Source organism: Rhamphochromis longiceps, linkage group LG14 (assembly GCF_057381845.1).
Source record: "Rhamphochromis longiceps isolate RC_006_pf linkage group LG14, R_longiceps_female_GT1.1, whole genome shotgun sequence".
Taxonomy (NCBI): Eukaryota; Metazoa; Chordata; class Actinopteri; order Cichliformes; family Cichlidae; genus Rhamphochromis; species Rhamphochromis longiceps.
Window position 1 is genome coordinate 9,307,399 of NC_140570.1, and position 24,726 is coordinate 9,332,124.

General features: G+C 43.0%; 1 protein-coding gene and 1 long non-coding RNA gene across 2 annotated transcripts in view; one reads left to right on the forward strand and one right to left on the reverse strand.

The window, feature by feature from the left end:
* Positions 1-24,726, reverse strand: part of LOC146653543 (calsyntenin-2-like) — a 367,985-nt gene that overhangs the window by 140,855 nt on the left and 202,404 nt on the right. Inside the window, exon 4 of the mRNA XM_085379506.1 lies at positions 7,685-7,893. Within this exon, the coding sequence (XP_085235632.1) occupies positions 7,685-7,893 (209 nt within the window). The remainder of the gene's footprint in view (positions 1-7,684; positions 7,894-24,726) is intronic.
* Positions 21,349-24,726, forward strand: part of LOC146653544 (uncharacterized) — a 28,620-nt gene continuing 25,242 nt past the window's right edge. Inside the window, exon 1 of the long non-coding RNA XR_014907144.1 lies at positions 21,349-21,538. This is a non-coding gene — a long non-coding RNA (uncharacterized LOC146653544). The remainder of the gene's footprint in view (positions 21,539-24,726) is intronic.

Consider the following 24,726-nt stretch of genomic DNA (forward strand, 5'->3'; position numbering starts at 1 on the left):
CTCTGCGGTGGTTGGATGCATCAGCAGGGATGATGAGACAGAGTACCGGGCTGTGGTCGACTCCTTTGTCACGTGGTGTGAGCAGAATCATCTGCAGCTCAACGTGGCAAAGACCAAGGAACTGATCGTGGACTTCAGGAAGACCAGAAAACACTTGACCCCTGTTTCAATCCAGGGGGTCAGTGTTGACATTGTGGAGGACTATAAATACCTTGGAGTACACATTGACAATAAACTGGACTGGGCTAAAAACACCACAGCACTTTACAGGAAGGGCCAGAGTCGTCTCTATTTTTTGAGGCGACTGAGGTCCTTCAACATCTGCCAGAAAATGCTGAGGATTTTCTATGAGTCTGTGGTGGCCAGTGCGATCCTCTATGCTGTTGCATGCTGGGGGAGCAGGCTGAGGGTCGCAGATGCCAACAGACTTAATAAACTGATCCGTAAGGCCAGCAATGTTGTGGGGATGGAGCTGGACTCCCTCAAGGTGGTGTTGGAGAGGCGGATGCTGTCCAAGATAAAGACAATGTTGGATAACACCTCCCACCCACTACATGACATGTTGGTCAGTCACAGGAGCTCGTTCAGTGAGAGACTGAGATTACCGAAAAGCACCACTGAACGACACAGGAAATCATTCCTGCCTGTGGCCATCTCCCTGTACAACGCATCCACTTAACACACTGTTTGCTGCTACAACTACACATGTTTCTTTTCCAAATATTTATTTATAAGTGACTTATGTATGTATGTATGTATATATATGTATATATTGTACTATTCTTAGTTAGCGTATTGTCTGTCTTGTCTTAATGTTGGTTTAAAATGGAGCACTGTAACAAAAAATAATTTCCCCCAGGGATCAATAAAGTATTCTGATTCTGATTCTGATTCTGATACTGCGTAGGACCCTCAAGCTCCCAGGCCTCTGGTAGAGGACCCGAGCTTGAAGGATAAACCGCCCGCAGGGGCGTGCTGGGTTTATATATATATATATATATATATATATAAAAAAACACCCAGCACGCCCCTGCGGGCGGTTTATCCTTCAAGCTCGGGTCCTCTACCAGAGGCCTGGGAGCTTGAGGGTCCTGCGCAGTATCTTAGCTGTTCCCAGGACTGCGCTCTTCTGGACAGAGATCTCCGATGTTATTCCCGGGATCTGCTGGAGCCACTCGCCTAGCTTGGGAGTCACCGCACCTAGTGCTCCGATTACCACGGGGACCACCGTTACCTTCACCCTCCACATCCTCTCGAGCTCTTCTCTGAGCCCTTGGTATTTCTCCAGCTTCTCGTGTTCCTTCTTCCTGATATTGCTGTCATTCGGAACCGCTACATCGATCACTACGGCCGTCTTCTTCTGTTTGTCTACCACCACTATGTCCGGTTGGTTAGCCACCACCATTTTGTCCGTCTGTATCTGGAAGTCCCACAGGATCTTAGCTCGGTCATTCTCCACCACCCTTGGGGGCATCTCCCATTTTGACCTCGGGACTTCTAGGTTATACTCGGCACAGATGTTCCTGTACACTATGCCGGCCACTTGGTTATGGCGTTCCATGTATGCCTTGCCTGCTAGCATCTTGCACCCTGCTGTTATGTGCTGGATTGTCTCTGGGGCATCTTTACACAGCCTGCACCTGGGGTCTTGCCTGGTGTGATAGACCCCAGCCTCTATGGATCTTGTACTCAGAGCTTGTTCTTGTGCTGCCATGATTAGTGCCTCTGTGCTGTCTTTCAGTCCAGCTTTGTCCAGCCACTGGTAGGATTTCTGGATATCAGCCACCTCCTCTATCTGCCGGTGGTACATACCGTGCAGGGGCCTGTCCTTCCATGATGGTTCCTCGTCTCCCTCCTTATATATATAAAAAAAACACCCAGCACGCCCCTGCGGGCGGTTTATCCTTCAAGCTCGGGTCCTCTACCAGAGGCCTGGGAGCTTGAGGGTCCTGCGCAGTATCTTAGCTGTTCCCAGGACTGCGCTCTTCTGGACAGAGATCTCCGATGTTATTCCCGGGATCTGCTGGAGCCACTCGCCTAGCTTGGGAGTCACCGCACCTAGTGCTCCGATTACCACGGGGACCACCGTTACCTTCACCCTCCACATCCTCTCGAGCTCTTCTCTGAGCCCTTGGTATTTCTCCAGCTTCTCGTGTTCCTTCTTCCTGATATTGCTGTCATTGGGAACCGCTACATCGATCACTACGGCCGTCTTCTTCTGTTTGTCTACCACCACTATGTCCGGTTGGTTAGCCACCACCATTTTGTCCGTCTGTATCTGGAAGTCCCACAGGATCTTAGCTCGGTCATTCTCCACCACCCTTGGGGGCATCTCCCATTTTGACCTCGGGACTTCTAGGTTATACTCGGCACAGATGTTCCTGTACACTATGCCGGCCACTTGGTTATGGCGTTCCATGTATGCCTTGCCTGCTAGCATCTTGCACCCTGCTGTTATGTGCTGGATAGTCTCTGGGGCATCTTTACACAGCCTGCACCTGGGGTCTTGCCTGGTGTGATAGACCCCAGCCTCTATGGATCTTGTACTCAGAGCTTGTTCTTGTGCTGCCATGATTAGTGCCTCTGTGCTGTCTTTCAGTCCAGCTTTGTCCAGCCACTGGTAGGATTTCTGGATATCAGCCACCTCCTCTATCTGCCGGTGGTACATACCGTGCAGGGGCCTGTCCTTCCATGATGGTTCCTCGTCTCCCTCCTCTTTCTTGGGTTTCTGCTGCCTGAGGTATTCACTGAGCACTCGGTCAGTTGGGGCCATCTTCCCAATGTATTCTTGGATGTTCCTTGTCTCATCCTGGACTGTGGTGCTGACACTCACCAGTCCCCGGCCCCCTTCCTTCCGCTTAGCGTACAGCCTCAGGGTGCTGGACTTGGGGTGAAACCCTCCATGCATGGTCAGGAGCTTTCTTGTCTTTATGTCAGTGGCTTCTATCTCCTCCTTTGGCCAGCTTATTACCCCAGCAGGGTACCTGATCACGGGCAGGGCGTATGTGTTGATGGCCCGGATCTTGTTCTTACCATTCAGCTGACTCCTCAGGACTTGCCTGACCCTCTGCAGGTACTTGGTGGTTGCAGCCTTTCTAGCGGCCTCTTCATGGTTCCCATTTGCCTGCGGGATCCCCAGGTACTTGTAACTGTCCTCTATGTCTGCAATGTTGCCTTCTGGTAGTTCAATCCCCTCAGTTCTGACTACCTTCCCTCTCTTTGTTACCATCCGACTACACTTCTCCAGTCCGAACGACATTCCAATGTCATTGCTGTATAGCCTGGTAGTGTGGATCAGTGAATCGATGTCTCGTTCACTCTTGGCATACAGCTTGATGTCATCCATGTACAGGAGGTGGCTGACAACTGCTCCGTTCCGTAGTCGGTATCCGTAGCCAGTCTTGTTAATGATCTCACTGAGGGGGTTCAGGCCTATGCAGAACAGCAGTGGGGACAGAGCATCTCCTTGGTAGATCCCGCACTTGATGGTGACTTGTGCTATGGGCTTGGAGTTGGCCTCTAGTGTTGTACGCCACATCCCCATTGAGTTCCTGATGAAGGCTCTTAGGGTCCCATTGATCTTGTACAATTCTAGGCATTCCAGTATCCAGCTGTGGGGCATTGAGTCATAGGCCTTCTTGTAATCAATCCAGGCAGTGCACAGGTTGGTCAGTCTGGTCTTGCAGTCTCGGCTGATTGTTCTGTCTACCAGTAGCTGGTGTTTTACGCCTCTGGTATTCTTGCCCATTCCTTTCTGTGTCCCGCTCATGTATTGACCCATGTGCCTGTTCATCTTAGCCGATATGATGCCTGACAGGAGCTTCCATGTAGTACTGAGGCAGGTTATTGGTCGGTAGTTGGAGGGGACCGGTCCCTTCTTGGGGTCCTTGGGGATCAGGACCGTCCGGCCTTCAGTTAGCCATTCCGGGTGTCTCTCGTTAACTAGCAGCTGGTTCATTTGTGCTGCCAGACGCTCGTGGAGTGCAGTCAGCTTCTTCAGCCAGTAGGCGTGAACCATGTCGGGCCCTGGTGCTGTCCAACTCTTCATACTGGAGACCCTTTCTTGGATATCTGCCACTGTGATGGTTACTGGACCCTGTTCAGGGAGGTCGCTGTGGTCAGCCCTCAGATCCTCTAGCCACTGAGCATTGCCGTTATGGGTTGCATCCTTCTCCCATATGCTCTTCCAGTATTGCTCCGTCTCCAGCCTTGGTGGTGCTGTTCTCTTATTGTTCCCTAGCCACTGAGAATACACCTTTGCTGGTTCTGTGGAGAACAGCTGGTTTATTCTCCTGCCTTCTATCTCTCTGGTGTACCTCCTCAAGCGGCTGGCCAAGGCTGTGAGTCTTTGCTTGGCAGTTTCCAAGGCCTCAGGTATGGACAGCTTGCTGTATTTCTTAGGCACCTTATTTGTCGCACCTTTCTGCAACTCCGTTAGTTGGCTAACCTCCCTCCGTGCTACTTTGATCTTGCCCTCTAGCCTCCTTCTCCATGGAGGGTACTGCCCCTTGTCGCTGTTCAACTTGTAGCCAAGCATCTCACTGATCACTGTTGCCGTATTGTAGATCAGCTTGTTAGTGTCGGTAATCGTGGTTGTAGGTATTGCCCGTAGTGCTGCATTAACATCATCTAGCAGACCTTCTGAGGGAACTTCACGTAATCTTGGTAACCGGCTACGCGGGATCCAGGTTTCAAGCTTGGCCATGATCCTATTTTTCAGGTCAGTTCCTCTCGCACTCAACGATCCTTCTCCTATCGCACTTGGGGCTATGTACCCAATCTCGGGTGGGGGTGATGATATCTCCCCCCTGACCTGGCGTCCTGACTCCTCCTTGCCGTAGCATTTGTGTTGTACCTCGTCAATCTCTAGCTGTGAGAGCAGTCCCTTCTTTCGAATGTTGGAACACTGAGCTACTAGTTGTTTCGCCGTCATTGTGGATGTTGGGTATCGAAGAATCCATAGGTCCCTCATCCTATTCATGTAGCCCCTTCCGCCGGGGTTACTTGCATAGTAGCATTCCAACAACGCCCTGTTTTCGTCTCTTGCCCACCGATGCCTTCTTGTTCCAGTAGCCCACTTTTCGTCAGGGTGCCCTGGTTCCTCAACACCTGACGCGGACCTTGTTGATCCGGGCGACGTCCGAGCCGGCATGCCTTCATATTTATCTGTCTCGCTCATGTCTGCGGTAGGCTTGCTTAGCATAGGGGGTCTAGCCTTAGGACCCTTACTGGATACAGACGCCCCAGGCAGGAATCGAACTTGCGATCCTCTGTTCCAAAGGCGTGTAGTCTAACCACTACGCTATCCAGCTGCTATATATATATATATATATATATGTGTATATATATATATATATATATGTGTATATATGTATATATATATGTGTATATATATATATGTATGTATGTGTATATATCATAATGAAGCCACACATATGTATTGTTTTAGTGTTTACTGTGAAAACAAAGCCAACAACACAAGTTGTCTTAAGAGACTTAAAAGCAATATTGAAAGTGATTGAACAGGTAGAAACATGGGCTGACTGCTCATCACTGTTTTTGTTACCCGCTAAGGACAGCACTCAGCATGCCAACAAAAAGCTACCCAAGAACCCAGACTTATGCTAAAGCTGTTTGTGGAGATGCCTGCAAAGAGCTGAGGCTTTGTTGGCATTGTAACACAGTTGTTTCTGTCCTGGACAGAGTTTGCACTTCGCCATCAAGTTCTTGTCCTTTTGTGCAATAAAAAATAATAGTGCAGTAAAAGTCTCTGCTCTACCATTTTCCTTCTCCTGCACACAAATCATCTGACTGTAGTGTGCAGGAAAAAAAGCATATCTTTTTTTCTTTCAATCCACCTGGGGTGAGGATAACTGAAAAGCAAGTAATTAGTGTTACTGTACTAAATTAACCCTCCCATATTTAACCATATTTAATGGGATCTTATCAAAATACCATTAACCTGCTTGCTAATATTAGCATGTTAGCAAGCATGGAATGTAGTGCAATATCCCCCCTGGTGCAGCAATACAGCATGAATACTGTATTTACTGTTTCCCTAAATCAGTGTTGCAGCAGCAGAGTGGTAAAGGTTCACTCTGAAGTGTTTTGTGGCTTCAAAAACCTATAGTTTGTCATCTCTCTAGTTCCGCCTGCATTGCATTTCATTGTCTCAGTGGTAACAGAGGCGAAGCACCCCCACCAAGCAAGTCCCTTTCTTTAATGCAAGTTTAGTGATTACTTTACTTTTTTAAGCATCTACAGTACAAAGGAAGAGGTTGTTTTAAGCTTAGGAAAATGAATACCCCGTGTTTTTATGGGATTTTCGGTCTATTTAAAAATTACAACATCACTAGTTTTTTCCTTGCTTGTTTAGATTTTTCCTGCTACACTTTGCAGTGTGCTTATGTCCCCGACCAAGTCTCACCACTTACTCTCTCTCTCACAGGCAACCTCCACTTTTCTCCCACCATCTTCTCCTCTCCCTCAGGTACTCTTGAGTTCAAGAGCTCTCAAAGCCTTTTTCCTCAGCGGTCAATAGCTAAGCAAGACCCCTTGAAATGGAGAGAGCGTGCACAGGCTGCAGCCTCGCTCCTGTATCATTCACGGAGCAGTTTGGCCCACACCTCACTCAGTCAGCCTTTTTACTGCAGCACCTCAACAGTCAGGAACTCTCTGCTGGCAGTAGTAAAAATTGAAACAGTAATGTGCCTTTCATCTCTGTATTTTAGGCAAAAGAGTTTATGTACCGTCTCGGTGGCACTAATGCAGCAGCCGTATTTGAGTTGCCTGTCTAAAAAGTATATGACACAGTAAGTCCAGTGTTAAAGTGTATGCTCATGTAATATGTTGCATTCTAAGTATGAAGTTCTATTATTACATTCACAATTTAAAATTGAACAATTGTAATGGTAATAAGACAGAAGGTCAGTACACACAAAAACAGTGGAACCACATTTCACAATAGATTTTGTGGGCATTTTCGTATTTGAGTTTGTGGCTCATGATAACATTTAACTTTTGTTTAGAAAATAATGATTAATAGCTACCTATGTAGCAAAGTACAAGTAGCAACTCAGCAAAGTTAAGTAAATTTGCGGGGGTATGTGAACGTGTCCTTAGATTTTTCTTTGTCTCCGTGTGTGTGTGTTTGTCTATATAATGTTTGTGTGTGCACAGACTTCTGTGATCTGATTTGTGGAGAGTGATGGCTCTCTGAGCAAAGCTTGACTTTGTCCTTGGAAAGACTAAAGAGTGCATTTTACCCCCAGGGAGAGATATCTGTCAGAGTATTAAGTTTTTCTACTAGAGCGTATGCAGGTATGTGTGTTCACTTCTCCCATGGCTCTATAGTGAGTACGGATGGATGGGATTTTCAGATCATGCGTGTTGTGGCGTTATGTGAGAAATGTGTTTTTACATCTTTTGTATATCAGATGAAGAGCCAAGGGAAGGCAACAAACTTTAAACTTGATTTGGAAGATCTTTTTGGACTTGTGGGAAATCAGTGAAATAGGTGAAGCAGAACATTGAGAGAAAATGGGCACACAAAAGTTTCAAGGAAAGTGTTTCAAAATAAAACTTACAGCGCACTGAATATGACCGGTAACAGCGTAGCTTCTTTGTGACAACTACTACAAAAACTCCCGAATGCGTTTAATATTCCACCCCAACTTCTACTCACCGTTACGATCGATGGCGAAGGGTGTGTTAGTAGTGGTGATCTGGTAGTTGCAGATCTGGCTGTATTGTGGGGAGCAGTCCTGATCAGTAGCCTCCACTTGCAGGATATTGTCATAAATCTTGCCCTCTGTCACTGCTGCTTGATACTGGGGCTCCCGAAACACTGGGGCAAACTCATTGACATCGTTGACCTGAATGTGCACCACTGCCCTGTAAACAGCAGGGGAGAACAGTAGATAATCATGTCAGTCGCTGTGAAGAAGTGAACACAAATGATTTTTCTAATTACAAGCCAGATTTTCAATAAACCAACGATGTAAAAGATCTGCAAACATTTAAACGCCTTAGTATAAAGGCAAAAGTGAAACTGAGAAATGATATTGTTTCCTTTGAAAAACACATACTAAATTAAACCGAGTTAATTAACCTCATTCCTTGTGGTTAATTATTATGTTGACTGGGTATAAAGAAAGCATCCTAGAAGTATTGGAAATTACTGTGCCGACTCAGGAACACTTCTGAAGTTCAGACACAGTGTACAAACTGGTTTGGTGCTGCATCTAAAAATGCAAGTTAAAACTGCAAAGCCAAACACAGAAATGCTGCCTTGTGAGGTTTTCTCTGGAGGCGATATTAAAACTAAAGAACATATCTAATTTAAACATCTGTCAGGGTAACAATAATACTGAAGGATATACAGTCAAGTGAAAATGAAAGTTTCCACTCCATGCAATCCTATGAAACACTAAGTACAGTACTCAGTAGCTTAAAACCCCTTTCAGGAGCAATAATGTGATGTATTTGTTGTTTGAATGAATTTATCAGTCTCTCACATTGCTGTGGATGAATTTTGGTCCGCTCTTGTTTACAAATTACTTTAGCTCATTGAGGGTTAGCACGCAGAGCTCTGCTAAGTTCCACAACAACATTGTAAGTAGGTTGAGATCTGGACTTACATTTGGCCATTGCAACCCCTTGGTTCTTTTCTTTTTTTTTTTAAATGTTTTATTGGTTGTGTGCTTGGCCTCATTGTCCTGTTTCATCAAATTTCCCTCAAGCTTTAGCTGTCAGACCGATGGCCTGACATTTGACCCTAGAATACTTGGTACACAGAGAAATTCTTGACTAACTCCATGACTGTGAGGTGCCCAGGTGGTCTAGCAACAGAACAAACCAAATCATCACCCCTCCACCAACATGCATCACAGTGCTTCACAGTTGGTATGAGGTTTTTAAACTGTTATCTGTGTTTGCCGGATGTGGTGCTGTGCAGTTTGACTAAACAGCTCCACTTTGGTCTCCTCTGTCCAAAGAACATAATTCCAGAAGCCTTGTAGTTTGTTCCAATCTAACTTTCCCAACATAAGCCACGCTGCCATGTTGTTTTCAGAGAGAATTGGCTTTCTTCTTGTAACACTTCCAAACAAACTGTACTTGATCACTATTTTCAAATAGTCCTGCCATGAACATCAACGTTTAACATGCTAAATGTGTCTGACATGAAGCTCAGACTCAAGAGGCTCTGGAGTTTTGTTCACTTGCTCTTAGGTCATGGTCTGTCCTTTGGGTGAATTTACCAGCATGTCCACTCCTTGAAACATTTTGGCATTGTGTTAATACACACCTGAATGCTGCTCCAGACCAGCAAACTGTCCAAACTCCTGCTTTTGTAGCAGTTCTTACAATTGCTGATAATCAGTTAATCAAGTGCATTTGATATACAGCAACTGGCTGTTTATTGTCCACATCCCTATGGAAGCAGTAGGGGTGTGCTTAGTTTTCCACAGGACTGCACAGGACTTGTTATTTCAACAAGATAACAGTTAATCACATTCTGCACGAATAAACATTCCTAGTGCTAAAATGGCCTCCAACAGTTCAGAGCTGTGACCCATTGAAAAAATGGCATATTTTCAAAATAACATTAGAACAAAGAAGTCTCAAATTGTTGTGCATCTAAACTTCGATATCAAGCAAGCATGGGAAAACATTTTTCTTTTAAAACTACAGCAGCTGCTTTCCTCAGTTCCCAAATGGTTACAGTGTTGAAAGTCGAGGTGATGCAATGCAATGGTAAACATGCTCATTCTGAAACCTGAAACCATTCTTTAAAAATGTCTTTGGCATCCTTTATTTAAACAATACAGCAGTACAATATGCTGTACTTTCTAAATTTGTATTGAGTTATTCGGTTTATTTGTTTGCACATAACTGCATTCTTATTTTTATTTACTTTAAAGCATCCCCATTTTGGAAACAGGGCTGAAGGAGAAAGTAAATTAATTGTATATAAATATATCTACTCCACATCTTGTTTTCTTAGAACATGTGTCATGTTTGGTTAGGCTCAAGCTTTACCAAGCTTGATTTAAACTTATATGAACTGTACAGAATTAGTACAGTTAAAAACTTGCAGGACACCGGCCCTTGAGGCCTGGAGTTGGACACCCCTGCCCATGATGCATCGTAGAGAAGGCAGGATATCTCATGCTCTTCATGACTCCCTCAACTATTAAAGATGAAGGAAAAAAATCACCATAGCACTCCTTTAAAGACATTTCAAAATAGTAGATAACAAGGAATCATCACCTGCACATTAATGAACTCAAATATTCACGTTCATGAAATATTAACCCAATCAAAACTCGTGCAGCCAATTTTTTTATAGCAACTTTCAGAATAACAACATTTAATTAAGGTTTGTTGTCTTTATTTTCAATGTGGCATTTTTATCCCCAAAAAGAAAATAAAAGGAAGCGTGAAAGAACACACAGTAAAAGAACTTTATGAATGGGGAGAGGCTGTGTGTATTTATTGTTTTCAGCCTCAGTCCACCCAAAAATGGGAAATGGCTTACAAGGCTAAATACGTCTTCCACAGCCATGCATAAAGGACTAATTACAGCTTCCTAGATAATTGCTAAATTTGGATAGTTCAGGGCAGAGTTCGCATCAGCAGGTGATGGATTAGCTCAGTAACCACTAGTCGCATTGTGCTTTGTGTAATACACAATGTAGTCTGACCTAAAGCACTGTTTTGATTGTGTTTTGGTGCCAAAATAAGATAAAGCGAACCCCCAGATCACTTCATCTGCCAGATTCTTGCTTGCTATGCAGAATCTCCATCAAGCGCATCAAACTGCACTAATTAATTATTCCATAAATGATTTATCAACAGTTATTCATGGATAGTCACACATCATGTAAACTCCTCACCATTCATCACCTCAAAATGTCTTCATCAATATTCTCCAGAAAAGCGACAGATTGCATGATCAGTCCTTCAGTTCATTGACTGACAGTTGATGATGGATGGCAATGTGCTACAATAATTTGCTTTTGGAATGGCTTCAGAACAGCAAAGCCCAAGTAATACTTTGCTTTAAGCCACAAAGGGGTGGAGATGTGGCTTATGGGACTCGAGCTGGGTATGTAATGACGGTGAAATTATCCTATTCAAAGAAGCAGTAGATATTTCTCCAACGGTGGTTGGTTGAAGACAGAGACTGGACAACAAAGACAAAGCCAGCGGGGAGGGAGAGCGCAGGCAGAGCGCAGGCAGAATTGATTTTTATACTGCCTTATCGCACCCTGTCACAAGTCCACAAACACAGGCTATGATTTGTTTTTGAGCTTCTATTCACATGCTTGAATTATTTAACAGAACACAGAAAGGCCTAAACAACTCATGAAGAAAAGCTATTAAAAAAGACGTGGCAAAAGGGCAGAGACAGTAACTGCTGTTAAGTACATTTACTTAAGCAAGTTCGCTGAAGTACAAACTAATTTTGAGAATTTCTTTTTTTAAACTTTTAGTTTCTGCTCCAATCGTGTTTTGAGTAACTGGTGTCAATATGCATCTATTTACACTGTATTGTCTTCACTCACACATCCAAATGATTGAATTTAGAAGCTCCAATCAAAGGTTTATAAAATCAAGTATCTTTCCATGCTTCTACAAACATTTGTGAAAGAATGGAATTTAAAGAATGCCAAGAGGTCAACAACTTTCTGCAAAGTCAGGCGCAACAAGCCTACATGTCGCCTGCAGATTAGCTCAAGAACACTGTGTAGAGAGCTTCATGGAATGAGCTTCTATTGCCAAGCCTTACATCACCAAGCACAATGTTTCAGTGGTCTCCTGGGAAACATAGCGTCCTGTCATTAATTTAAAATGTGATTTTGTCATGTGTCACTCACCTAAACAATGTTGCAGACCAAGCGGGATTAGCCCAGTGTTAATAGTGATGCTAACAGCAGTAGAAAAAGCACTGACAGATGATGGTGGCACCAGAATGTGCCGTAAATCCCTCTGCCAGCCTTGTTTTGTCATATTAATGACACTTGCTCATAAACACCCCCTCCCCTCACTGTGCCACTCTCCCCAGTGGTGAAAGAGGAAACATATGCTCTACTCCTTTGGGGTTTGTACAGAAAGACTCATCTGTGTGTGTATGTGTGTGTGTACATATGTGTGTGTGATTATGAATTCGTTCACACAAATGCATGATATATAACTAACTGCTATAACTGCAAAAATGTCTGGGTGCCTGTGTATCTCTGCTGATGCTTCACATCTGTCTCAAACAGACGCCTGGCTCTCTGGGGCAAGTCTTACTTGTGTGTGTCTCTATGCACGCGTGCGTGTATGTGTGTGTGTTGTCATAGTGCTGGAAGATTGCCAAGCTAAGCCCAAGGCTGCTATCCCTCCCTGTGACAGGCTCCAACTCACAAGGAGGGGTCCACAATGAGTCAGAGTGACACAGAAAGACAGTGGGGGGTTAAATGCCCCTATGGGTGAATGATCACACCACCTTTAAACAAAGAGGATTAAAAAAGTTGCACCATGGGGGATAGTTAGTTGAAAAGAAAAGTCACAGGTTAAACAAACTATATAATCCCACTGAGTGGGGAAACTACATTTGAGTTCCTCTTGTCACTGAGCATTTATAAGTGACAAGAGGAACTCAGAGGAACTCATTTATACACAGTGCCTGATCACACTGTTTGTAAAACATTTACACTGCTAGATGTGGCCGGCTATACAAGGACACACACACAGTAACAACTGTACTTGTAAATCCTATTACTCTAAAATGCATTTTGACATCCTTCAGTTTCCCTTAATGCTGACAAAGCACTAGTGCAATAATTTCACTTTCCCAGTTTGTCATTCCAACAGGTCATCTGACTGTTTAGATAACAAGTACAACAGAACAGAAAAGCACATGGAATCGCAACAGATGACCATCCCCCCCTGAGCCTGGTTCTGCTGGTGGTTTCTTCCTGTTAAAAGGGAGTTTTACCTTCCCACTATCGCCAAGTGCTTGACTGTTTGGGGTTTGTATTATTGTAGGGTCTTTACCTTACAATATAAAGGCTTTGAAGTGACTGTTGCTGTGATTTAGTACAATGTAGATAAAAATGAACTTAACCTAATGACGTTTTTGCAATTGGGAAAAAGTAAACAGTCTGGTTAACACATCTGACATGCATGTGAAAGGTCACTGGGTTGAGAATGGTAGGACACACAAAGAGAGCCTTAAAGGGGCAAAAGTTAGTGAACTTGTGCTGCTTCCAACACCAGACAAATGGGATGCTTGCATCAGGCATAAAAACTATGCTAAATCAAATTAAGATCGACCTGCTTTTGCCACCCCTTAGTTAATAAGGGAGATCCCAGAAGTATATACAGTGATTAGCGTACTGTATATTTCATTGAAGTTGTGAATATGCCTTGAAGCCACTTTTAACTGCAATAGGTAGCTATCAGAGTTTTTTTCCAGTATCATGTCAACTAAATAACAGTCTCTTCCTAAACCTAACCAAGTATATTTTTGGTGCCTAAATAGGTTATGTAGTTTTGGTTTTATCTAAACTTAACAAGTGGATAAGAAATGGAAAAACATCTAAGCACTAAGTACTGCATGAAAATGATCTCATGTCTGAGAAGCTTGGGCCTTAATCTCCATCAGCAAACAAAGATTGTTAGTAGGTTTGTAGGTGACACCTTGCCTTCATAGGAAATATTCAAGGCTCTGGTTGCATAGGTAAGCCTCTTGTATATTTTCAGCCCAGTCACTGTTTCCACTGCTTGCCTGTTTTCATTGCAAAGTTGAAAGTAGTTTAACTCAGTATACACCTATTTTGCTGTGCTAGTGGGTATTTTCTTCTTCTTTATTATAAAAATAAATAAATAATCTCTTCGCTTCTTATTTTGCTGTGGTTGGTGGATCAAGGCTAAGGGTAAACATGTCTGGTATCTGACAGAATGGCAGTATTTGACATCTAGGGATGAGAACTTGTTGAAAGAAACCAATCTGTGCATAGACCTGTTGTCAAAGCCAACATTTTGTTGATGGCTCACAGCACCATGACCTCCCCACTCTGAAGTCTCTAAGATTCTACTTTACTTTCCTCCTTTGAGACATGTTCATAATGGATGTTATATATTTAACACTTGAACAGACTTATGATATTTTGGGGGTATTTTCTGAAAAGACTGAATCAACAAAGTTCATTCTATCTCTGATATTTGAGTTACTAGTTATGTTGTGAACATCTGCAAAAAATATCAGCTCACAGCAGCTGATCCCCTTTCTGCTCCTACAACTGGCTCTTTCATGTAGCTCATGCTACTTAAGCTGCTTTCACCTGCCCACAGCTGATTTGCACCTGCTAGCTGCTATGCAACCCACCCCCACCGCAGCTCCTCCTTTCGATCTGTATCTGACTTAAATATAACAGTCGTCTTTGATGCCTACGCCGTTCTGTGCTGGGGTCTTGGTGTTGTTCTCTCTTCCTCCAGCTCTCCATGTATGCACATACAAGGACAGAGAGGTGAGCACTCCCCACCTTATGCATTCCACGTACACGCATGGAAGGTAGGTAGGTCTCAGAACAAAGCCAAGCTGCCAAATATAAATTACTGCACATGGAAATCTCAGTCTTTTTTTCAGTAATGGTGCTGACTGAAATAGTATTCCTGAATAGCAACATGACGGAGGGCATCAGTCTTCCTCTATGTTCCCTCAAAATTAATCAAAATACAATATTAGTATGCTCCTGTTGTTAACTTTCTTCATTCAAACAGCTACATCAAAAGTAGTAAATGACCAGAGAGTTTAAAGTGCTTCTAACAGCATCTAATCAGTCTTCTAGAACTGAACGCAGCATGCATAAAATACACAATTGTGTAACTTTGTTTTACTTAATAACCCCAGTTGCCTGAATGTTGTCTCATTTACATAGAACACTGTATATCTAATAAAAGGAAGTAGTCGGTCTCTTTTCAATGATGTAAGTATCTCAGAAAATGAAAAGCATCCCAAGCAGTTGAGATGTATTTAAGTGCCAGGTGGGATTTCAACCCAGTTAAACCATACGCCGACACAATCAGATACCAGCTGCATGTTAAAGGCAGGCGATGCATGTTAATGTCAGGTTAGCATTGTTCAAAGCTTATTACATATTCATCTGCGCTCATTATTTATAAACACTGGCACTCAAACAGACTGATAGTATTGAACGCTTCCAATACACACACAAGTCAACATCCAACACAAAGGGAAAGGACTCAATTAATCTTTGACAAGAATTAGTCGAGAGGCTGAATCGTCAGATTCCTCGTGCAAGACCGGAATGGGAATAAACAACCCCAACTATGCCAGTGGGATCAATGCACAACACAACACAGGATAGTAACTTCAGCACTATGCAAGGAAATCGCATTTCCATATCGACAAGAATCCTCCTCAGAAGCAGCCACAAGAGACTCCACGGAGGCCGGCGTAATCTCAATAGGAGGTGATTTCGCTGCAAGGTAATCCAGTTCCGTTTTCAGCTTCGTGAGCCAATCCTCCTGACTTCACATGTGATACTATTGATCCAACCTGTGACTGATGGCTATGATGGCTTAAAGAGACAACCAGAGAGCTGGAATCTTTATAGAGTCGTCACTGGAACTACAACCTAAGCCAAAGTCATAAACAGTTTTATGTCCCACATGTAAAAACACCTAAGCCACAACATTAAAAAAGTAGACTGATAGACTGAGATACACCAGATATCTGCCATTACTATTTTCTATCTATCTATCTATCTATCTATCTATCTATCTATCTATCTATCTATCTATCTATCTATCTATCTATCTATCTATCTATCTATCTATCTATCTATCTATCTATCTATCACACATATTACAAAATAGCTTCATATAAAAAAAACATACAGGTAATATGCATTGTTTTTTTCCCAATGTATCCAGCAATGAGATTATGAACTTGTGCTATAATTAAACGTCATTTCTGTGCTCAAGAAGTATCTCAGGTTTGTTTTCCAAGTTACGTCTTCTAAAACTGGTAGTTTAATGAATCTCAGAGAACGTCTGTTTGCATTCTTTGTTTGTTGTGTTCCCAGCACTTCTCTCTGTTTCATCTTTATTATACCTGTTGATGTTTCTTCTTTTCTTGATAAAAGTTTATAGAATTTATATAACATTGTGGGTTTTTTTTTAGTAGTTTCCACTATAGCTGTTAATAATCTATTTAAAATAGAAGACTACATATTATGCACGTCTCTTCTTTCTCACTAATCTAAAGCCCATGAATTGAAAACAATGTTTTAAGCATTTGGTCCAAATCTGGGTCTCACAAAATCTCAAAGTAGTGCAAAAATATTACATTACAAATATTATATAATAACATATTTTAATAAAACTATATAATACATTAAAAAGTAAAATAGTTATGACTGAATGGCGGCACGGAGCACCGCCTTTGCCTCCGCGAACACATCGGACTACAAACACGCACATTACCAACTCCGGAAGACGATCAAAGCAGCCAAATGTGAGTACAGGGACAGGGTGGAGCAACAGTTTGACAACCCTCGGAGTATGTGGCAGGGACTAAACACGATCACAGACTTTAGAGGGAAAACCAGCACACCGCAGACCACGGCCTCTCTGTGTGAGGATCTAAACGTATTCTACGCTAGATTCGACGCAGCGAACACCATGAGACCGGACAGTGTGCGCACCGCGGATGACGTCAGTGCGCACACTGTGTCTGAGGAGGATGTGCGGAGGTGCTTCAGGAAGGTGAACGCACGCAAAGCTACTGGTCCAGACGGGATTCCCGGCCGCGTCCTCAAGTCATGCGCGGCTCAGCTGGCTGGAGTGTTCACGCACATCTTCAACCTTTCCCTCTCTCTGTCTGTAGTCCCAGCCTGCTTCAAAATGGCCACCACCGTCGCTGTACCCAAATCCTCCACCATCTCCTCATTGAACGACTGGCGACCTGTAGCCCTGACCCCCATCGTAAGCAAATGCTTTGAGAAGCTGGTCAGGGACTTCATCTGCTCTGCACTACCCGACTCACTGGACCCTCTATAGTTCGCATACCACCACAACAGGTCCACTGATGATGCCATAGCCCTGACACTACACACTGCCCTGTCACACCTGGAGAAGAGAGACACGTATGTGAGAATGCTGTTTGTAGATTACAGCTCAGCATTCAATACCATCGTTCCCTCGAAGCTGGACAGGAAACTGCAGGATCTAGGACTGAGCAGCTCCCTCTGCAGCTGGATCCTTAGCTTCCTGTCTGACAGACGCCAAGTGGTCAGACTGGGCAGCATCACCTCATCCCCCGTCACACTGAACACTGGTGCTCCACAGGGGTGTGTACTGAGCCCTCTCCTATACTCACTCTACACCTACGACTGCACGGCCACTAACAACTCCAACATCATTGTGAAGTTTGCGGACGACACTACAGTGGTGGGTCTTATCACCAACAGTGATGAGACAGCTTACAGGGAGGAGGTCAGCGCCCTGACCCACTGGTGTCAAGACAACCATCTCACCCTCAACGTCGCAAAGACAAAGGAGTTGATAGTGGACTTCCGGAGGTGCAGAGAAGTACACACCCCCATCACCATCAGCGGCGCTGCTGTGGAGAGAGTGAGCAGCTTCCGGTTCCTTGGTGTACATCTGGCTGAGGATCTTACGTGGTCAGTACACACAAACAAAACAGTGAAGAAGGCACAGCAGCGCCTCTTCTTTCTCAGGAGACTGAAAAGATTCGGCATGAGCCCCCGCATCCTCAGGACCTTCTATCACTGTGCCATTGAGAGCATCCTCACTGGATGCATCACCACCTGGTATGGCAACAGTTAGTTTCAGATGTAGCCATTCTTGTATTTTGCTTGTTTACAACTGCAAAGCTCTCCAGCGAGTAGTGCGGTGCTCTGAACGGATAATTGGAGGTGAGCTTCCCTCCCTCCAAGACATCTACAGGAAGCGCTGCCTGAGGAAAGCAGGGAGGATCATCAAGGACTCCAGTCACCCCAGCCATAAACTGTTCAGACTACTTTCATCAGGAAGGAGGTTCTGCAGCATCCGGTCCCGTACCAGCAGACTGAGAGACAGCTTTTTCCATCAGGCCATCAGACTGCTGAACACGTCATAGACACCTCAGCTTCACTACTGGAACTTTAACATTATGCACTCCATACTGTACAGTAATGCCACTGTTTTGCACATGTCTCACTCTGTATATTTTATTTTATTTATTTTATATATTCTATTTATTGTTTACTCTATTTAATTTGTAAAATATGTGTACACACACACACACACACACACACACGTAGAAAAATATTTAGTATACACATCCAGAAATGCATACACTATTATATATTGTACATATATTTATTAGTTTCAGATGTAGCCATTCTTGTATTTTGCTTGTTTACATTATTGTATTTTGCACAACTCTGACGCTTGTGAAGCTCGCACACAAGAATTTCACTCACATGTGCTGTACCAATGTACCTGCACATGTGATGTGACAATAAAAGTGATTTGATTTGATTTGATTTGATTTGAATGTCCTGTTGCTTAACTCTGCTGACGAGCACCTCAGTGTCAGTGGATGTGTATTAACACCTGACTGTGGCTTGCATCGTGGATAGGAACGGGTTTCACTTTCTTTTGTCTGGTAAGCGATGCAGGCAAACACAGATGGCGCACTTCCTGCCGGTGCAAATTCATAATTGAAACGTGTAGCATATATTCCCCCATTACAATCTGTGAGCTGAGGATAAACAACATATTTCTACACGAGATGTGTATTCTCTTTCTTTCTTTTTTTTTTCTTGGCTTGTTGGGAATAATAGTCACGTCAACTAACAGGTTTTGACAGAATGAGGTTTCACTCATATTAGCATCAAGTGTGACAAGTGAGAAGTTAAGATTCTTGGTAGAATAAAGAGCCGACGCACTGACAGGGCAGTATCTGCGAGGAGTCCCCTGGTTTTCTCACTGCAGAAATTTATCATGACAGCTTATGCTAATGAGGCACAGCGTTTGGCACACTTCTTCACACATGAGGAAGTGACTTTCTTCCCTTTTTTTCTTTTTTTTTTAATGTTGAAAGGTGCTTTTAGGAGAGTATCTGTGAGTCGGTTATGAGATGCAAAATCAGCCTATCTATCCCCAGTTACACTGTTTGCCTTATTTGTATGTAAATGTAGGTATATGAGTGTGAATTTGTCTCAGCATTTGGGGTTTGAGAGTGTGTCTGTGTGTGTGGGCGTGCGTGGCTGTCCTTCAGCTGGCTGTTCAGTTGGATAATTAGCTTTTCATAAACGCGGCGAGGTTAGAACATGCAGGCTTCTAATGATGACTTTAATAACTACCGTACTGCCGAGCACAGTGTGCGAATGTGTGGCTATTTAGGGACACGAAAAAACATATGTGTGTCTACATTGAGTCTAGAGTTTCTTTTGAACACATACACAAATGAACACACACGTCCAGGAACACCTAACCTTGTGAATGTATTACCCTTCTTGACAGCCTCCAGGCTCTTAACCCCTGGGCCAGTGTTAAATACACGTGTCATGGTTAGGTGTGAGTCCTGGGAGGAATTATGAATATGACTTGCTTTGTAAGGCAGTGAAACATCCCCTACGCCTAATTACTCTGTAGAAATGGCACAACTTTGTGTCAAGAGAGGGGAGCGGGAAAAGGCGAGCTATACTCCTTATAGACAAACTTCTAGTCTTCTGTTGCTTATTATTGCTATAACTTGGTTGGATTTCAAGTGTGCCCATCCCAAAGGCTCAGTGCTTACATCTGTAGCTGCAACTGTGACTTCTGAGCTTTCTATTTAATGTTTCACAGGAGCACCGGCAAAAGAAAAAATCATATAATGAGTTACCCTTAACGATTATAGAAAAAAATGTATACGTTATGGCCCCTTGAGCAGGAATTGTCAGAGGTTTAACTGAAAAGTAGGTTCCCCACATAGGCTGCTTAATTTCAATCATTTTTAGAGGCACAAAAAAGCTATTCAATAACCAGAAAAGAAACGTAACATTGTTTTTCATACTGTGATTTTACGGGTAGATCTCAGATGTAACTTTTGATCCCTTCCTGATTAAAAAGTTGGAACGATCAGCCCTAAAACAATAAATCTGGGGGTTTAAATAAACGCTGACTTTACAGCTGTTTAGTTCTACTCGGCAGAGATCTAGAATAATAACCATATTTCTTTTGTCAGAACATAAAACCACACAAAACCTTCAATGATACAAGAAACATTGGGTATGGAGAGAAAGGAGAGAAAGAAAATTTGGGTCACAGTCAAGCTGCAACCTCAGATGTTGAAAATTGCATCTAACTCCTTCTTGCATTTGCTCTAATGGCCACGAGTCTGACAGCAAAAGGGAGTCTCCATGAACTCCTTTGTTAAAATGCCCGACTACGTTTATAAAGTTTACATACATGTTTTGGTTTCTGTGGATAGTTTCTGCTTTTTCAACTTTCACATTCTTTGAGGTCCTGGTGTTTTCAACAGCGTTGTCTAAAAAATATGGTTTGCTACGTGGAACATATCAGCCAACACATCACGTTGAGTGACGTTCTCATATTCTATCACTAGGCACCATTTAGCATATATGTGTGTCTGTGCATTGCACCTTTATAGTTTATGACTGTAGTTTCTTACCAAAATTGCTAGTTTGATCACTAAGCACTCTATCCTTGGAAACTTCTGTCTGAAAAAGCAAATTGCTAAAACTTGGTCTGCAAAATGTTGGTTCTGTAATACAGAATAAAGTTTGGAGATTTTTTCCTGCATGTTATGTCAGAGTTGAAAGCCTGCGGCCTCCAAAGCACCTACATTACATGCTGGTCAAGTAACCAGCTGCACTTTTAGTGTAGCAGTTCTACAAAGTGCTTTTTAATGTGTTTCTCATTCACACACACACACACACACACACACACACACACACACACACACACACACACACACACACACACACACACACACACAACAAATGACAGCCAAACTGCCATGAAACAACTGGCATGTCATAGGAGGTGTAACTTGGGCGCCCGTGTTTCGCCCAAGGACACTTTTCCATGTGGACGTGCCGGAGATCAAACTGCAAACTCTGCAGTTACTTGACAACGTGCTCTACCACATGAGCCGCCCTACGGCTACGACGTGGCCTCAGCAGATGCATCATAATGATTTCTTTGTTAATGACATTTCTGTGTGGTTAAGTCATTCCTGCTTATGAGATGCATTTTTTTTCTCAAAAATCAGCACTGCTTGACTTTTTCATTAATGCCTGATGTTCTGGCTCCTTAAGAGTCACCACTCATGTTATGTAGTGTTATACAAGTTCATGCAATCTTTATTCGTTTCTGGCACACTGTTCATTTTATTTTGACATTCTACCGGAAGTGCTACTTCTCATTACTTCCTGTCTAACGGGAGAAGGACAGTTTGCTACTCCTGTGCCTGCCTATGCTACCTCTTAAGCCAGCACAGTCTGTAAGTTGGCAGTATTGTTGTGTTTTATGTTAGCACTAACTGCCGTGTGTTGTTTGTGATATTTTGAGAAAGCAAATTGACTCAATGATGTGCTTTATTAGTCATTAGCCTAAACGCTAATTAGCGCTAGCTAACCGCTAACGTTAGCTTGTTAGCTTGTTTCGTTCTGCTTTGCTTTGCATAGTAACAGGTCATAGCATCTTCTAATTGTAAGAATGTTTGCTTATATTAGCTCACATGGGATATTTTGTGTTTGTTTACAGTTTTACCATTCGTCCATTCATGTATTTCGACAAAGCCATGCTATGCATCCAATCAAATAAATCCACCAGAAAGGAACAACGGTGTGGTTTTTCTACATGGGATGATGGTTGTCTGTCTGCCTAGTTAAGTGCGAGGGCAGAACACCTGAGCTGAATCATTATTGTGTTAAATCAATTGACACAAAATGGACATTTATTACATTTATGGCACCTTGCAACAAAGGCTGAGAACACTTCACAGCTCAGATTTGACAGAGGTCAGCCCTATAGTGTAATTTGTGTTTCATTTAAAGCTGACCTGAGCAGAAACTGCCTCAAGGAGTTTAAGGTGAATTCATTCAAGCTTTGCACTTTGCTGACAAGTGACTAATGCAGTAGCCAAGTAAAATATATCTGAGGGCAGTGGCAAGAAGAGTAATTCTGGGGAATCCTTTAAAATGGTGCTTTGACTTGAGTCATTAATGTCGTTGTTTATAAAAATGTCTGTTTCGGTGGTTTTTGACAAAGTCGTCAAATGCGTCGGAATGTAGCATTTTTATTGGCTCTGTAGGATACATGTATTCAAAGTTTGACATGGCATTTTGAAAAAGAAAGAAACATCTCATTTGTGTGCAAAAAACTCACACTGGGAGACAGATTTGTATAGCCAGAGCAGAGAGAGCATCCATTTGTGAATGCAGAGGCAGTGGAACAAAATATTCAAACACGGCAGCCTTTAACAAAGAGAGAAGGCCTGACGGAAAGAAGGACAGCGTCTGACAGCAAGCGCTGGCTGAGCTGTAGCCAGCCAGGGGAAAAAATACTACAGGGAGAAGTAGGGCAGCAGCCAGTGGTTAGCAGAGCAGGAATATATAGAGGGTAGAAAGATGAGTTTGAACTCATCCTGTGTCACTCCTGATCCCCTCCCCTGTCCTCCTTAGCGGCTAATTTTCTTGACTGCCTTCTCTCTGTGCTGTTGATGTGTCATGTGTAATTTAAGCACAGCCTTAGGCAGAGATTCGTCTTCTTCCCTGCTAGCTTCTTTGTAAATCGGAGCAAGCAAGTGAGCAGTGCAGTGAAAGGCCAGCCTCATCCTTTGAGAGTTGCCAGCAAAAGGACAGGCCATTTAAAGTGTTCCCAAATTCATTTCCCCTTCAGCATCAGCTTGTCTGTACCAACCAAACTGTTTCTACGTCACAGCAGGCAGTGAGTTATGTTGATAGAAAGTAATAGTGTGACATAACAGAATGCCTGGGAGCTTAGGAGGGATGTAAAACATTATCAACAGCGTGAAGGCAGAGACGGGAATGCAAAACAAGCACACAGAGATGAAAACAACCACACAGCTACACAGCCACCGCACAGGCATGCAAAGCAACCATTCAAAGATGCAAAACAACCACAAAGAGATACAAAACAACTACAGAGAGATGCAAAATAACCACACAAAGATGCAAAACAACCACACAAAGATGCAAAACAACCACACAAAGATTCAATTCAATTTTATTTATATAGCGCCAAATCACAACAAAAGTCACCTCAAGGCGCTTCATAGATACAGAGAAAAACCCAACAATCATATGACCCTCTATGAGCAAGCACTTTGGCGACAGTGGTGAGGAAAAACTCCCTTTTAACAGGAAGAAACCTCCGGCAGAACCAGGCTCAGGGAGGGGAGGAGCCATCTGCTGCGACCGGTTGGGGGTGAGACCGGTTGGCTGCGACTGGTTGGGGTGAGAGAAGATCCAAAACAATCACACAAAGATACAAAAAAACACAGAGAGATGTGAAACAACTGTGCAGAGATGCAAAATAACCACACAAAGATGCAAAATAACCACACCAAGACTCAAACCAACTGCAGACATACAAAACAATCACCCAGAAATGCAAAACTATCAGACAAAGATCCAAAACAAAGACAAAGAGATGTTTGAAAATCAGGCTTTGAATGCCTTTCTGGAGTGGGTGTACACTTTTAACATCCATTTTGGTTCTTCAGTACTTAGAATACTGTCTTATAGCCTGTGTTTTGCACCTCACCATCATCCATTTTTGTCTTTTTGTGCAATAAAATTACAGTAACGTTCATATTACATTGTGTTGTTTGTAGTTGTTTTTAGTGTAGAAGGGTAGATGTGCCTCATCCTCTCGTAATCTGTCCATGACTGTAGGCTACGGGAGTCACAAATATGAGGCATATACTGGTATTTTAAATTAAAACATTTAATTTTTTTATTCATTGTTCATTCATTTCATTGAATGAATGTTAGAGCTATTCATAACAATGATCAACAATAACAGTAAATGCACCGACACAATGATAGATTTCTGTGCTGGACTGCGTTGTTGGCCGAGGTGAGAGTGGGAGCTGAGTGGAGAGACTGTGAGGAGAGATGTGCATTATACAGTGGACAAAGGGAGGTGTCTGGACTGAGAGCAATTTCAGGCAGAAGCTGCTTTCAGGAAAGCCAACAAGTGTGACAAATTGTTTTTATCAGGTCAACTCTTTAAAGTATAGTCTACCAGTATTTGGAGAGATGAAGTGGGTGTTGCTTTCAAAGCATTCTGGAATCAAGCTGAGACCAAGTGAAGGCTGGAGGAGGAAGAGCTAAAGAAATATGTTGAGTGCCATTGGACTAATATGTAATTAAAGGGTGTAAAAAATACCATGACATATTATTTTGTGCAAGAATTCTACCTTGAAACAATGTGAAAATGTGAAATGTGTTGTCGGTTGAAAATATGTCAGGTTTGCCTACATTGCAAACACAATAGCCAGACTTCTGCCAGTGCATGCAGTCTTCCCAGCTCAATCCCAGATACATTTAGTTGCAATGTATTTTTCTGCATATCTGTTCCTCTCTGGGTGTAGTTGCTGTTGTTTAAAGTAAAATTCAATTCCAACACGTGTTCTGGCAATTTACTTGCCACATACTGGCA